The sequence below is a fragment of the Ailuropoda melanoleuca genome, chromosome 2 (genome assembly GCF_002007445.2).
Source record: "Ailuropoda melanoleuca isolate Jingjing chromosome 2, ASM200744v2, whole genome shotgun sequence".
Lineage (NCBI taxonomy): Eukaryota > Metazoa > Chordata > Mammalia > Carnivora > Ursidae > Ailuropoda > Ailuropoda melanoleuca.
The window spans coordinates 100,342,467-100,359,080 of NC_048219.1; the positions used below are offsets into that span (position 1 = coordinate 100,342,467).

The following is a 16,614-nucleotide window of genomic DNA, read 5'->3' on the forward strand; positions in this document are numbered from 1 at the left end:
AAACAAACAAAACGCAAAACTACCACTGTGTTTTGTTCTAGGGTATGTAAACGTCCCCAATAGGGGACAATTAATTTGGATTACATAAGAGCATTCATTGCACGGTCAGTGTCCCTCTAGAATCCCATACCGTGTCCTCAGCACACAGACAAGAGACGTGACAGATTTTTCTTGATCCTGGGGGTGGAGATGAGAGCTGTTTTCTGCCCTGATCCAATATCAATGGCAGAATCCAGTATTAGTCAGCACCTATCACAGAGCGGATGAGTTAATCCGCCAACACTTGGGGGCTGACCGCGTCCTTTGTAGAGAGAACAGAGGGAGATGCCAAAGCCGTGTAAAAACTGTCCCTGTTTCAGTCGTCCTTGTCACTGAAACGTGGCTGTGCCTGTCTTGCTCGCTATCACATNGACTTTGACCTTGGGAGATGGTGGCTCGCGGTAAGCATCACACTTTTCATCGCTGCCCAGGACACAGCCAGGTACGCCACATATGTAATTAGAACTCCCGAATCAGTATAATTGAAAAAAAAAATCTATCCTTAGAACATGCAAAGCCCTCTGACATTTTTGTAACATTCTGTCCTATTTCATTTTTAAAAAGCCGGTTGCGATCCACCGAATTAATTTCACGACCCACCAGCGAGTATCAACTGCGGTTTGCAAACCCAGCCCTGGACCATTCTCACGCCCAGGGCTGGAGTCTCTTGGCCTCTCGTGAACTCTGGAATGGGTGGTTGGGGGGCACCTGGGTGGCTCAGTCGTTAAGCATCTGCCTTCGGGTCGGGTCATGATCCCAGCATTCTGGGATCGAGCCCCGCATCGGGCTCCAGCCCCACATCGGGCTCCTTGCTCGCTGAGAAGCCTGCTTCTCCCTCTCCCACTCCCCCTGCTTGTGTTCCCTCTCTCATTGCTTCTCTCTCTGTCAAATAAAAAAATAAAATCTTAAAAAAAAACCCGAAAGAAATGGGTGGTTGGTAGCTTAGTCAGGAATAATGGAAATGTGGCCATACACCCTAAGAATAATAGCAAAATGCTTTTGACTTTCTTCCACCTGTCATCTCTCACGGTGGCTCACGATACCTCTGCAGGCATTAACTCCATCTTACAGGTAAGGTGAGGTTCAGGGGGCATTTGTCACCTGCCCGCGATTCCAGAGCTGGGACAGGGGGAGGCAGAGCTGGACCCCGGGCCCTGGGCCCTGACAGTTCCTCCTCCCTGTTAGCACGCTCGGGAGACAGAGCATTTGGTTTTGGGGACAGGATGTGGGCATTNCCTGCGTGAGTACCTGCGTAAAGACCCCTGCCCTTAGCAGCATTTCCCAAACCGTGTTCGGTGGCGTGCAGTAGCCGTTCTCTGAAGAACAGAAGCAAAACAAAAAACCAAACCCCCACAGGTGGGGGGAGGGAGGGTGCTCGTGGTCAAATAAGTCTGCTTAACAAGGCTGGTTTATGGCAGACGTTACTAGACTCTCTGACGTGCCAAAGTGCATTGTGTTTCTCTTAGGGAAGGCAAATCTCATCTCAAATCGATTTGACTACCGATGCCTTTTCTCCGGATGCTTCGCAGGAACGGTAGCCTTTGGGACCCGCTATGCTCTAGGCCCTACCACTGGTGACCCGAGTGCTCACCCCCTCTTTGGCCCTGTATGAATCAAGGGGCGAAAGGGGACCACAGAGCCGGTCGAGAGGGGGTTGCTGGGCGGTGGGCAAGGCTCGCTCACCGGCTCGCTGCCTCCCAGCTAGCCCAGTGATAGGCGCCTCGTGCGCTTTTGTCTGGGAAGCCCAAGAGCTGTGGGAACGGAGCATGTGGAGCCCAGGGTTCGCTGTTCTGATGTCTCGTTTTCTCACATGCCTACACCTGGCTTCCTCGGATGTCCTGAGGACGAGCTTGTCCCGTAGCCCCTTTATCAGGAGACATGGGGGAGCCCTCAAGGCTCGGGCAGGCGCCAGCGTGGGACGGAGCGGTCCTGTCGCACAGATTACGAAAGCCAAGGTGGTTCATGGAGGGGAGCTGCTTGCACAGGCCGGTCAGGGCCCACACACGCGAGCTGAGGCTCGCCGGCACAGGCAGAACTACTGTACCTGAACGAAGCTGAACTCCTTCCAGTTGAGCGAGTTCGCAATGGACGGCAGCGACGTGATGGCCAGCAGGGACAGCGTGCCGAGGGCCAGCACTCCCAGGGACAGGTAGATCTCCATCCGCCACACTTCCTCCTCGATCCACAAGTGACTCTTGTTGGCCAAGACCTGAGGTGGATGGAGGAGATACCATGAGCATGGCGGCAGAGGCTGGTGCCCCGGGGTGCAGGCAAGAGGGTGTTTCAGGCCTGGAGAAACACCGTGATGACTACATTCCCACCACGTCCCACGTGGGCCGGCTCCTATTCTAAGTGCTTTTCAGGCATCAGCTCATCTAATCCTCAACAACCCCATGAGGTTGGGGGCACTATTATCCCCATTTTACAGATGAGGGAAACGAGGCACGAGGATCAAGTAATTTTCCCAAGGTCACACACAGGGTAGTAGATGGCAGAGCTGGGGTTGAGACCCGGGCAGTCTGGGTCTTGGCTTTCTCAAATCCTCCTGGCCGGTCAAGCAGCACAATAAGACATGCAGACCACTCAGGGCACACAAACACACACCGAGACGCAAAACCCCTCCACATTTCCTGACTCAAAGCCACCAGCTCCCGACTTCCCACGCAGTTCCCCATTTCCACCTGAGGAATATAGCTTTGGCTCAACCATTGCCAGGCAACCGAGACGGACATCTATCACCATCGCCAAGTCGTGAGCGCTTACGGAGCACCTGCTGTGTGCTGCACCCTGGGCTGCGGGGAGCCAGGGTGCCCATCCTCCCAGAGCTCTGGGATCTCCCACTGAGCTAGAGGCGGACAAAAATCAAGGAGCCCCCGTGGGCCCAGAGATTTCTACCACCCGCCTCCTCACTCCCAGCCCAGCCGGCACTCCCTTGTACGGCGCACACACAAGGAAGCTTCCATGAAGTTCCTTCCATTGCAACCGTCATTTGCCAACCAGACAGGTAGCAGAGTTCCTGAAAGTTAAGGTGTTCTCTGAGAAACACCATGAAATGCTGGGACTTTCATTCTAGCAGCAGATCAAAGAACAGTATTTTCTGTTCGGAAATGTAACCCTGCCTTAGCAGGGAGTTCTCTGCTTTGCAAAACAGAATGACTCACGCAAGTTTGTGACAAACTCTTTCAGCAGGAAAAAAAAAATAACTCAGGCCCAGTTACCAGATCCAATATTAAAAATGAGTCTGGTGGGCTGAGCAAAATGGTTGAAAAGCTGATGAGATGAAGTTTAAAGAAACTGAGAAAATGCCATCCACTGGGTGCTTTTCCTGCCATTGAGAAACACGATGGCCTCAGTTCTATTTTAGGTCAGCCTGGCTCACACTGGTGTCCTTAAGCCACAAAAGGACCGGGGGTCTGGGGACTCGGGTTCTCATTCTGACCGCAAGTCGTACGAGACTGTGGGCAAGCCGGCTCCGGGCCTCCGCTGCGGGCTGGAAGAGCTGATGTCTGTGATCGCATCACTGGGCCTGTGTACTGAGCATGTGTGGGCATTAGCCGGAAGGCTCTGACCGACACTGCCCTGCAGAGGGCGGAGAGGTCTCCTGCGTTACTCTGCTCCAAGTCTTACTCACCCCTTCGCAGTGTTGACAAGTGCCACTAAGTAAGTCATCTCATTGCAAATTGTTTGTTCTTCAGAGAGCCTTCAATTAGTCATTCCTCTCTCATTTCGCTAAGATCAGGCAGTTAATGTCACAAGTCAGGCTCTGGATGATTACACACACACCACACTTGCTTGCAAAATGTCTTGGTTTTTTCCTCTAATATTTCCACTCCGCAATGACTCTGGGAAGCGGTGGGGTGAGGTGGGCAGGGGAGCGATGGGTGGGAGGAACCTGTGAGGAATGCAGCCTGGCCGCCTTCAGCAGCCCGTGGCATTCTCACCACCCGGCCGGCCCAGAGTGCCGGCTCGGGGCTCCCCAGTGCCCAGTGTCGCACACGGCTCCTTGGACTGTGTCGATTCGACGGCTCTTCATTCCCCTGGTAGTTCTCCCACGTTCGCAGCTGATCCAGTTGGCCACCTTGAGAATGACAAAGATAGCGCTCGCCAGCAGGAGGCGGCAGAGTGGCGTTCGTATGCGGGATATCCTTCTCCCGTGGGTTCCAGGCTACAGCCTGAAGAAGCCAGGGGCGGGAGGACCAGTGAGGCTGGGCCATGAGCCCCTCTCCTTGTCCCAAGGGTGGACAGAGGGAAGGAAGAGGGTAGGGTGGTGCTGACCCCCAGGCAAGCCCAGAGAAGGGGGGACACAGGATGTAGAAGAGGCAGCCCCTGGTCGCGGGACAACGGCTCCGGTCAAGGCTGGGCTCCTTGCCGACGCTGCCACGAGGGGGCAGTCACGAGACCCTGGGCAGGCCCTTCCCTGGCTTATTGCACCGTGGGTCTCTTTCTGGCTGTTATCATGGGGTGCAGGGCGGGGCGCGGGGCGGGATCATCAACATCACGAGGACATGATGTTTGCGCAATGAGCCGCATGTGACTGGCACACAGAAGGTGATTAGTACAATTCATGGCTGGTGCTGTTGTTTTTAACGGCAGCTAGAAGTTAGACTAGTTCTTGCCCTAAGCTCTGCAGGTACTCCTCCTAAGGGATGCTGGTACTGGCTTCGCGGTGGCCAATTTAACAGCCGCTCCAGGAATGTGCGCTGGGAGTCTGTCAGGAGCCATGGACAGAGGGGTGGAAGGAGCAGTCACGGCACTGAATGGGGGCAAAGACAGACCCGTCAACAAGGGATTGATTACAAAGGAAGGGCTGCATAATAAAGATCACAGAAGCATGGACAAAATACAGCAGATTATAGAGGTGGCTGTGGGGGATGGGCGAGCCAGGCAGGAGGAGCTTAACAGAGGCAGGGTTTTATAAGAGAAATACGGGGGCCCCTGGGTGGCTCAGTCGGTTAAGCGTCTGCCTTTGGCTCAGATCATGATCCTGGGGTCCTGGGATCAAGTCCCTGCGTTGGGCTCCCTGCTCAGCAGGGAGTCTGCTTCTCTCTCTCTCTCCACTAGTGCCCTCTCTCTCTCTCAAATAAATAAATAAAAATCTTTAAAAAAAATAAAAGAGAAATACAAGTTTGTCAGTCTGTCAAGGTGTCCCAGGGTGGGGGGGGGGTCCGGGCTGGGAGGAATGAGCTGTGGCCGCTCAAAGGACAACACAGGACCCGAGTGTCACAGGAGCGGTGGGGGGAGAGCACAGCTGCACTGTGAAGCGTCTCTCATTACCCTGAGGACGGTGGGGGGATCACTGAGCGCTTCTCAGCGGGGACATGGTAAGATGCAAATTTTAGACTCTCCAACAGCCTAGAAGAGGGTGGGTCAAGGGGAAGGAGAAAACAGTGTGGGGGTGAAACATTTTCTTTGATCTTGTTTTTGATCTTGGATTTTGATCTTGAAATGCATTTCTAGGGAGCCACACAAGCCAATGAGAAAGCACTGTACAAACATTAGATATTGTAGGTGATACTATTGTCAATAAACACGGTCTCAGAGACTCTCCATAGCTGGGATGCAGCTGTGCGGCTCAGGGGATTGAAGGGAACCGTGGAGGGTTTCCAGTGCCCGGGCTAATGTGGTCCCTTTGCCCCAAGGCCCAGCAGGGCAGCCAGGGTGGTGAGTGTCTGTCTGCCTGGAGGCCCCGTGAGGACGGCCCGAGGGCAGGCTGGAAAAGTCACACGTCAGGCAGGAGCCTGATACTAGGGGCTGAATGCACAACGGTTTCAACCCCCCAGCCTCAGGACCAGAGACAGGACCAGAGACCCCAGCCTCTACCTCCAGGTTCATGTGACCCACCACGGCCAGGCTGCTCTGCCCTGTGTTAGCCTCCCCTCCCCCCATCCCTCTAACCCCTCCCTCTCCCGGACACACTCACATCAGCCCTAGCTTCAGCCCTGGCTCTACCCTCCAGAACTCTGCAGGACAAGTTAAAGCCCCTTTGCATGACAGGCCTTCACTGTCTCCAAGTGATCCTGTCCTGTGGGAGTGATGGTTGCCTGGCAACGTCCATCTGTGGTGGTGGGGCGCCTGCAGCCCTACAGGGCTTTGGAACTCCGGGAAAAATTACCTTGCACTCGCCCCTCTGCGCTCTGGTATTTGCATCATGGCAAAACTGGGTTAACATCCTATCAAGCGGAGGCTTGGCAGGGTAGAGAATTTAGAGAATGGCAATCAGAGGGTGGATGGGGGGAGGGAGGGCGCAGGGGTCTGCCTTGTGCTCTAGTGGGGAGGAAGCATTACCTTCTTCTCCACGCACGGCCTGAAACACCTGCCACCCAGACCTGCCACCTCCTGGGCAGCAAACATTGTGCCAGTCCCTGAGGAGCCACGCGGAGCCTCCTGAGCGGGCTGGCTCGTTCGAGAAGTAAGAAAATATCATCAAAGAACATCACAAACGTTGGCAGTGGGAGAGGCCTCACTCTTTAACGGGGCCTTCAGGACAAAACCGGGGCTGTGACTTGCTGAAGGTCAAGGTCTTGTTCTAATCAGTGATGCTGGAGGACAAGAGTTTAGGGCTCTGGCCTTCAGGCGTCCATGCCACCCCCACTCTCACCCCAGAATCAGCGACAGCAAGAGACGAGATGATCTTATTCCATTCTGGGGCCCCAGGGCCTGGTAGAGCAGGTGCTCAGTGAGTGAATGAGTGAATGACCTGAGTTCTGGGATCATTTACTCAACTGTTAATTTGGACTTAGTTTCCCCATAGAAAGCAATAAGGATATGAGCATGAATCTGGGGTCGACTGGCCAGATCTGAATCCCAGCTCAGCCACTTACTGGCTGTGTGACTTTGGTCAAGTTACTTAACCTCTCTGTGCCTCTGTTTTCTCATCTGTAGAATAAGGGGAGCACAGCATGTGCCTTGGACGGATGAGGGTTAAATGAATTCACGGGGAGTACGTGAAGCGCTTAGAATGGTACCTGGAACGCAGCATGTGGTTTTTAAGGGTTTGTGCCTATTATTTTCCCCTTCTTCTCATTTCCAGTGGGCGTCTTGCTTCTCCGCCTGAAGTCTGGGGTTCTTCCTTTCTCTTAGGAAAGCCTAAGCCCACAGACACAATGATGCCAGGTGTCCGTGGGTAGGGAAGGACGAGGGCACTTGAGAAGCTGCCAGCAGGGGAGCGGGAGCCCCATGAGTGAATGGGGGCTGAGGTCTGTGGTTCTCTGGAAGTGGCCCGGCCTTGCCTCCAGGTCCTGCTCTGGGAGGTGGCCGGGCTTCTGAGGGGATGGCGGCATGGTGGGTACACGTGGGGAGATTCCTGCTTCCCAAGTAAGAACAGACACTGCAGGGGCCACCTGGACTGGAATGAGGGTCTCTCTGGCACCTGGGCCAAACTCTAGTGCGTGACTAGTGTCCTGCAGCGGGAAGGACCCATGTGCCTGGCTGGGGAATGGAGGTAGGATTCAGCACGTGGGGGTAAAAGAAAGGCAGTGTGGCTTATAGACCTGAGCCTGGGACTCAGAATCAGGCCCTGTGAGCTCTGTCAACCAGGAGGGGGCATCAGGGGGCCCTTTTCTGTGGGTACAGGTGCCAGCTGGTGCTGCCTATGTTGCTACCTGGCTTGGCCTGATGGCCTTCGATTCCCCAGGAATCCTGCTGGCAAAAGAGGAACACACGGGTTTCCTAAACCAACAAATCATTAACACATCCCCCCAAAGCCCCACCAGAACAGCTTGCTTCTGCGGCCCTCCCCACCTCAGCTGATGTTATGTCTCGGTCCAGGGGCTCGGGCCCCAAATCCGGAGTCATCCTTGACCACCCGCAGAATCCCTATTGCAAAATGCTGTGTCCTCTGGCTTCAAAATACGCCTGCAACACTTTCTTGCCCTCTGCAGCTCCCACCTCACTCCAGGCCCCTGTGGCATCTCGTCTGGGTTCCTGTGCACCCCACCCCCCCGCCCACCCCATGGGTCTCTCAGTACATGCCTTTGACCCCTACTGCCTGTTCTCCCCGCAGCAGCCAGACTGAGCCAACTAAAACCTCAGGCAGAGACTCTCCCCTCCTCAAAAGCCTTCACTGGCTCCCTGTTTCACTCAGAGCCTAAGGCCAAAGCTCTTCCTCCGCCTTCAGGGCCTCCCTGAGTCTGCCTTCAACTTCTCAGGCCTGGCCCACCCCCCCTCACTGGGCTTCTGCGGGCTCCCACCTGAGAGCCTCTGCTCTTGTGGCTCCCTGGGCTGGCTGCCACTGGCCACTCTCACCTCCCTCCGCCTCTGCCTTGACCTCCTCTTCGACTCTGCCCCACCACACTCCCCTGCTTGGCTTTCCTCCTTCGCACCGGGGACCTCCCGCAGAGCTCTATGACTCGCAGCTGTACCGTGCCTGTCCCCCACGCCTTGGGCTGTGCCCGCCAGCACTGGCATTGTCCCGTCTGGAGCACTGCCCGCCCGCCTCCCCCGGGAGGCCCGAAGCGGCGAGAGCCGCTGGTGGGCTGCGCGCGCAGGCCGCACCTGCTTGATGGCGAGGTTGACCACCTCGTAGCGGTTGACGCGGCTCAGGGGCAGGCAGAAGCTGTAGAGCGCGTGCAGCGCGGCGCAGAAGAAGCTGAGCAGGCCTATCTGCTTGCGGTGCTGCAGCCAGTGGTCCAGCCAGTCGGGGAAGCGGCGGTACTTGGTGCCGCGGCGCAGCTGCAGGGCGGCCGCCAGCACGCCGGGCAGGTACACCAGCGACAGCAGCACGTAGGCCACGCACGGCAGCGTCGTGTTGACCACCGACACGGGGAGCTTGTAGAACTTGCTCTTGCCGTCCCGCACGTAGGGCTGCAGCACGTCCCGGATGAAGTTGTAGACGTAGAAGAAGGCGAAGAGCCCCAGGGCCAGGAGGGCGGGCACCTTCCAGCCTGGGAGGAGGCGCAGCGGCATGGCCTCCACCTCGCGGGCCGAGACCAGGGACCCCATGTCCACGGGCATGAAGCCCATGGCCTGCACCATCTCCGAGACGGCCCGCTTGGCTTCCGGGTGGTCACTGCAGATGGGCACCTGTGCGGAGGAAGCCGGGGTCAGATGGGCTCGCGGGCCACAGGGGCGGGCAGGGCCTCCGAGGGCGTCTCGCCCAAACTCCTCGCCAAGCGGCTGAGGTTGCTGAGGCCAGGGAGCCACAGCGCGGAAGGTGGCTCTGACTCCCAGGCCAGGGTCGTCCCTTGGCCCCCTAGAGCCTCCCAGCCCCTGGTCTAGCATGCCCACGATGCAAAGAGAGGACCCAGGGCTGACTCGACAGTGAGCGTTTTTGTCCAGTTCACTGCCATCAGCAACCACAAGCAACATGCCACTTGGGCAGCCCCCAGGAACCCCTGGAATAGGTGCTTTGAAAACGGTGGCCTGCTCTGGGGGTCGCTCAGTAATCTGGCTTTGCATGTGGCCCAGAACGGGCCATCTTTCGTCCACAAGTGTCCCCTTCGATGGTGTCCCTCTGCCCCCCATGGCCCTCCGCCAACACACCAGCCAGCCCCAGCCTCAGAGCCCACGGCTTCCCACCATGAGCTCCAGGCAGTGTCCTCGGATCTCTGAACACAGTAGCCTTGCTCACACTGCTGTGGTGGGTCTGGTCCACCCACACTGACTTAGCACTTATTATGTGCTGGGCTTTATGCACACAGTCCCTCCGCCTTGCCATAAGCCTGCAGGCTGGTACAGCCCCATTTTTCAGGTGAGGAAACTGAGGTCTAGTAGCATCATTTCTCACCTCTGTACCTTTGCAGGTTGTCCCTGCAAACTGGGATGTCCTCCCCACTCCCTGTACCTGACAACATGAAGTGGGACCAGGCCAAAGCTTGACCTTGAAGTCTTCCCTAGCCAGCTGCTAGCTCTGTTTCCTTCTAGGCCCTGCCACCCAGCCCTCACACACTGTTCCTTGCCTGTTCACACACGGGAGTCCTACGGTGCAGGCTACACGTAGGGCCCTCCAGCCAGGGGCGGCGAGACCCCTGTGTGCTCTCCCACAGCCTGGCACAGAGCTGGGCAGAGGAGGCATCTGGGCTGGATGAATTAGAGAAAGTTCTCACACATGTAGAGCCTGACATCCCTCCTCCAGGAAAACGCAGGTGGCCTCTCAGCATTAAAACCACATCGTCTTCATAGGAGCCCCAACTGCCAAGAACGGTATGCAGCTCTGGCCATTTCCTGGGGCCATTTCCACCCCCAGGAAAAAAACCACTATTGACTATTCTAGGAAACCAACTCAGTTCTTGGAAGCTCTTGGAATCCAAGTGCTGAAGTTTGGGACCTGCCTGCTTCCTCGGGACCCGGCACATAAATGTGTTACTTTCCTCTTTCTAAGCCCATTCTCCAAGCAGGGTCTCTCCTCTTCTTGACTCCAGGTAGTAAAAAGAAAGCCTCTTCCTCCTCGCCCCCTCGGAAATCAAGTTATCACAGAAGAAAGAGCATGGATTTGAGGTTCATATGAACTGGGCTCACATCCCAGCTCTCCAGCTGTGGGACCTGGTGTAAGTAAGTTCATTAACGTCTCTGAGCCTCAGTTTCCTGTTCTGTAAAATGGAGCTCTGCAGTCCTGTGAGATACGCCTGGCACACTGAGGGCCCTCCACGAAAATTAGCCACTTCTATTTATTGTTTGGGTGGCTGGCATTCCCCCGGCACCTACCTGCCTGTTCCCATCCCTCGGGCCGGACTGCAGGGTCCAGGCAGAGATGACGTTGAAGGCCTTGACCACTGTGCAGGTGGGGAAGAGGGAAGCCAGGTACTCAGCATTGGACTCGTGGTGCCGGAAGTGCTCCTGCTCTGTGGGGTTGCTCACGTCCACGAGGATCTTGCCAGCCAGCTGGTCGCTGAGGCCACACAGTGAGGAATAGTGCTCCCGGAACATGGCCACAAAGATGACGTCAGGGGAGTCCACTGCCTCCGCCTGGAAAGTCACTTGCGCCCCCGAGGGGAACAGCCCGGCCGTGCGTTTGGGGTTGCGGCTCCCCACCACGACGCTAAAGCCAGAGCCCAGCAGGCGTGTGACCAGGGAGCGGGCAAAGTCCCCGCTGCCCAGGATGCCCACTTTGGGGGCATCACTGGGGGCCTCGGCAAGGCTCCCATCACTGTCCACCAGGCGGCGGCTGATCAGCGGCTTGTCCATCTCTCCTGACATTGGGGTGGCTGGAGAGAAAGCAGGAACTTGATCAGTGGAGTGCTCCCAGACTGTCCTTCACACCACCTTCCTCTTGCTTGTCCACTGTAACCACACGGTGGTCAGACATTTACCCAGCAGACCCCCATGGGTGATAACAGGTGCCAGCACAGCTGGATGACAGGCTGAGTGAGACCTAGCACCGTCCGAAGGAGGGCACAGACTCAGGAAGAGGGGGAAGGACCTCTGCCCTCCACCCTCTGCCCTTTGTCCTGAATTATTTCCTTGGAACAAATGTGCAAATTTGCAAGAGTGCTGAGAAAGAAGTGTCTAGAACTCCCATGATGAGGGCGCCTGGGTGGCTCAGTCAGTTAAGCGTCTGCCTTTGGCTCAGGTCATGATCCCAGGGTCCTGGGATCCGATCCCACGTGGGGCTCCCTGCTCAGTGGGGAGTCTGCTTCTCCCTTGATCCCTCCCCCCTGCTCATGCTTTCTCTCTCTCTCTCATGTGCTCTGTCAAATAAATAAATAAAATCTTTTAAAAAAAATCCTTAAAAAAAGAGAAACAACAACTTCCACTATGAGCGCTGTGTGGTGTCATACTTCTTCTCAAAGGAGTATGTGATAGCTAGGTGACGGTGTTACTGTCCAGGAGCGACCGGATCTCACCACCGCTGGGTGTTATCTGATTATGAGGAAAGGTGACACGTCCCTGTGCTTGTTTACATTTTGCATTTTGGGAAGGTACCTCCGCCTCTTGCTTGAGTAGACAATGAGCAGCCTGAAGGCCGGGACCTTATCTTATTTGACTGTGGGTCTCACCATTTATCCCAGGGCCTGATACAGAGCTGGTGCTCAATGTCCGCTGAGTGCATGAGGGAACACTGACATCCTGCTCTCTGAGGGAAGGATTGGGGTGGGACATGACAGGGAGCGGGACCCTGAGATTGCGTGGGTGCCGTGGATCTCCTTTGCTGAGCCTGGCATATGAGTGGCCACGTTGGAAAACCTGGGCTTGGGCCGGGAGTTCACAGTAAACTTGGGTGGGAAAAATTCTGCTGGCCTCGTCACCAGCTTCAAACTGAAATTTGCCATCTCCTTCAAGTATGAATGTAAGCAGCAGACCACAATAGTACTGGTGGTCAGTGCTGACCATATCCCAAGTTTGATTGTGAAAGAGTGCTTCAAAGACGATTTAAACTTATCACTCACTTAAAATTATGGTAGACAGGATAAATATATAATAAATTTGTAAAGCAAATAGTAACAGATGTGAAAAGAGAAATAGATGGAACACAATAATTATAGGGGGCTTCGCTACCCCACTCTCAACAACGGATGGGTCACCCAGACAGAAAAGCAGCACAGAAATGTTGGACTTGAGCTGTGCTTGAGATCAAACAAACCCAACAGACGTATACAGAACATTCCATCCAACAGCAGCAGGATACATGTTCTCCTCATGCATCCACAGAACGTCAGCCAGGACAGATCATACACTAAGTCATAAAATAAGTCCTAGAAATTTAAGAAGATTGAAATCATAGGAAGTATCTTTTCTGATCACAATGGGATGTTAACTAGAAAACGGGAAAATTCACAAGGATGTGGAAATTAAGTAATACACTCTTTTCTTTTCACATTTTTGTTTAAATTCTAGTGAGTCATACAGTGCAATACTGGTGTCAGGAGTAGAATTCAGTGATTCATCACTCACATACAACACCCAGTGCTCATCATAACAAATGACTTCCTTAATGCCCATCCCCCACCCACCTCCCTCCATCACCCCTCAGTCTGTTCTCTATCTTTAAGAGTCTCTTATGGTTTGTTTCCCTCTCTCCATTTCCACTCCCCCCATGTGTTGTTCATCTGTTTCGTTTCTTAAATTCTACATAGGAGTGAAATCATATGGTATTTTCTTTCTCTGCCTGACTTTTTATTTTGTTTGACATAATACACTCTGGCTCCTAAAACAGACACTTAGATCAATGGAACAGAATAGAAAACCCAGACATGGACCCACAACATTATGGTCAACTAATCTTTGACAAAGCGGGAAAGAATATCCAATGGAAAAAAGACAGTCTCTTTAACAAATGGCTTTGGGAAAACTGGACAACAACATGCAGAAGAATGAAACTGGACCGCTTTCTCACACCATACACAAAAATGAATTCAACATAGATGAAAGACCTAAATGTGAGACAGGAATCCATCAAAATCCTAGAGGAGAACACAGGCAGCAACCTCTCTGATCTCAGAGCAACTTCTTGTTAGACACGTCACCAGAGGCAAGGGAAACAAAAGCAAAAATGAAATATTGGGACTTCATCAAGATAAAAGCTTCTGCACAGCAAAGGAAACAATCAACAAAACTAAAAGGCAACCTGCAGAATGGGAGAAGATATTTGCAAATGACACATCTGATAAAGGGTTAGTATCCAAAATCTATAAAGAACTTATCAAACTCAACACCCAAAAAACTAATACACTCTTGGACAACCAATCAGCCAAAGAAGAAATCAAAAGGGAAATCCAAAAAATCTTGAAACAAATGAAAATGGAAACTCAACATACCAAAACTTATGGGATTCAGCAAAAGCAGGTCTAAGTGGGATGTTTGTAGCTTAATGTGTATCTTACAAAAAAGGAAAGATCTCAAACAAGCTATCTTAACACCTCAAGGAGCTAGGAAAAGAACAATTCCAAAGTTCTAGGAGAAGGAAGGAAATAACAAAGATCAGAGTAGAAATAAATGAAATAGAGGCTAGAAAAACAACAGAAAAGATCAATGAAACTAAGACCTGTTTTTTTGAAAAGATAAACGAAACTGACAAAACTTCAGCTAGAAAAAATAGACTCCAAATAAAAAGTGAAAGGTACAATTGATACCACAGAAATACCAAAGATCATACGAGATTACTATGTACCACTATATGGCAACAAATTGGACAACCCAGAGGAAATGGATGAAATGAAATTCCTAAAAACCTACAATCTACCAAGACTGAATCAGGAAAAAATAGAAAATCTGAACAAGCCAATAATGAGAAAGGTGACTGAATCAGTAATAAGAAATCTTCCACCAAGCATTAAGATTTAATGCTAGCCCTCCTCCCAACTGTTCCAAAAAATCAAAGAGGAGGGATCACTTCCAGGATCATCTTATGAGGTTAGTGTTACCCTGATCCCAAAGCCAGATAAGGACACTACAAGAAAAGAAAATTACAGGGCCAATATCCTCGATGAACACAGGTGAAAAAATCTTCGATAACCTACTAGCAAACTAAATTCAACAGCACATTAAAAGGATCCTACGCCACGATCACGTGGGATTCATCCCTGAGATACAAAGATGGTTCAACACATGCAAACCAGTAAATAAATGTGGTGCACATCAAAAGAATGAGGGATAAAAATCATGTGATCATATCAACAGATGAAAAAAAAGCATTTGGCAAAATTAAACATCCTTTCATGATAAAAACTCAACATTGGTATTGGAGGAGTACACCTCCACAAAAATAAAGATCATACATGACAAGCCCACACCTAACATCATACTCAATGGTAAAAAGCTGAAAGCTTTTCCTCTAAGATCAAGAACAAGACAAGGATGTCCCTCGTACCACTTCTACTCAACATAGTACGAGAAGTCTTAGCCAGAGCTGTTAGGCAAGAAAAAGAAAGAAAAGGCATCTACACTGGAAAGGAAGAGGCAAAATTTGTCTCCGTCTGCAGATGACATGATCTTACATATAGAAAACTCTAAAGACCCCACCAAAAAAAACCCCGTTAAAACTAAGAAACTAATTCAGTAAAGTTGCAGGATACAAAATCGACATACAAAAATCAGTTGTGTTTCTAAGTACTAACAATGAACTATCCAAAAAAGAAATTAAGAAGACGATCCCATGTACAATACCATTGAAAAGAATAAAATACTTAGGAATAAATTTAACCAAAAAGGTGAAATACCTGGATACTGAGAACTATGAAACACTGATGAAAGAAATTCAAGACACAAATAAATAGAAAGATATACTGTGTTCAGGGATCGAATGAATTAAAGTTGTTAAAATGTCCATAGTACCCAAAGTGATCTATAGATTTAAAGCAATCTCTATAAAAATTCCAATGGCATTTTTCACAGATATACAAAGAATAATCCTAAGATTTGTATGGAACTGCGAAGTCCCCAATAGCTAAAGCAATCTTGAGCAAGGAGAACAAAGCTGGAGGCATCATTTCCTGATTTCAAATTAGATTACAGAGCTATAGTAATCAAAACAGCGTAGTACTGGCATAAAAAGAGACACACAGATCAATGGAATGAAATAGAGTCCAGAAGAAACCCATGATATAAGGGCAACTAATCTTCAAGAGTGGTGCCAAGAATACTCAATGGGGAAAGGTGTCGTCTTTTCAGTAAATGGTACTGAGAAAACTGGATATACTCACGCAAAAGAATGAAATTGGACCCTCACCTGACACCATACGCAAAATCAACCTAAAACAGATTAAGGACTTACTCAAAAAGGATGTAAAACCTGAAACTGTAGAACTCCTAGAATAAAACATGGGGAAAATCTCCTTGTCATGGATCAAGGCAATGATTTTTTTGTTTGTTTTTTGATTTGACACCAAAAGCACAGGAAACAAAATAAAGACAAAGAAGTGGGATTACATCAAACTAAAAAGCTTTCACACAGCAAAGGAAACAATAAACAAAATGAAAAGGCAACCTATGGAATGGGACAAAATATTTGAGAACCATCTATCCAATAAAGGATTGATTTCCAAAATATGTAAGGAACTCCTACAACTCATACAGCTCAATAGTAAATAAAACAAGACAAGACAACCACCCCCAAGCAAATAATTCCATTAAAAAATGGGCAAAGGGGGCGCCTGGGTGGCACAGAGTTTAGGTGTCAGCCTTCGGCTCAGGGCGTGATCCCGGCATTGTGGGATGGAGCCCCGCATCAGGCTCCTCCGCTATGAGCCTGCTTCTTCCTCTCCCACTCCCCCTGCTTGTGTTCCCTCTCTCGCTGGCTGTCTCTATCTCTGTTGAATAAATAAAAATAAAATCTTAAAAAAAATGGGCAAAAAACCTGAACAGACATTTTTCTAAAGACAACATTCAAATGGCCAACGGGTATATGAAAAGATGCTTGACATCAAGGGTCATCAGGGAGATGTAAATCTAAACCACAATGATGTATGTCCTCAAACCTGTTATGGTGACTATTATCAAAAAGTCAAGAGATAATAAATGTTAGAGAGGCTACGGAGAAAAGAGAATCCTTGTGCCCCTTTGGTGGGAATATAAGTTGGTGCAGCTATTATAGAAAACAGCATGGAGGCTCCTCAAAATACTAGAAATAGAAATACCATATGATCCAGCAATCCATCTTCTGGGTATGTATCCAGAGGAAATAGAATCACTATCTCAAAGAGA

The 16,614-nt window shown here is 51.2% G+C and overlaps 1 protein-coding gene across 2 annotated transcripts in view; it reads right to left on the minus strand.

Moving 5' to 3' along the window:
- STEAP3 (STEAP3 metalloreductase) overlaps window positions 1-16,614 on the minus strand; it is a 44,405-nt gene that overhangs the window by 8,244 nt on the left and 19,547 nt on the right. For both annotated transcript variants that reach the window (XM_034654420.1, XM_002917564.4), the window contains exons 2-4: window positions 10,681-11,180; window positions 8,533-9,060; window positions 2,084-2,248 (exon numbers count right to left, since the gene is read on the minus strand). In XM_034654420.1, the coding sequence (XP_034510311.1) occupies window positions 2,084-2,248; window positions 8,533-9,060; window positions 10,681-11,172 (1,185 nt within the window). In that variant the 5' untranslated portion in view covers window positions 11,173-11,180. The remainder of the gene's footprint in view (window positions 1-2,083; window positions 2,249-8,532; window positions 9,061-10,680; window positions 11,181-16,614) is intronic.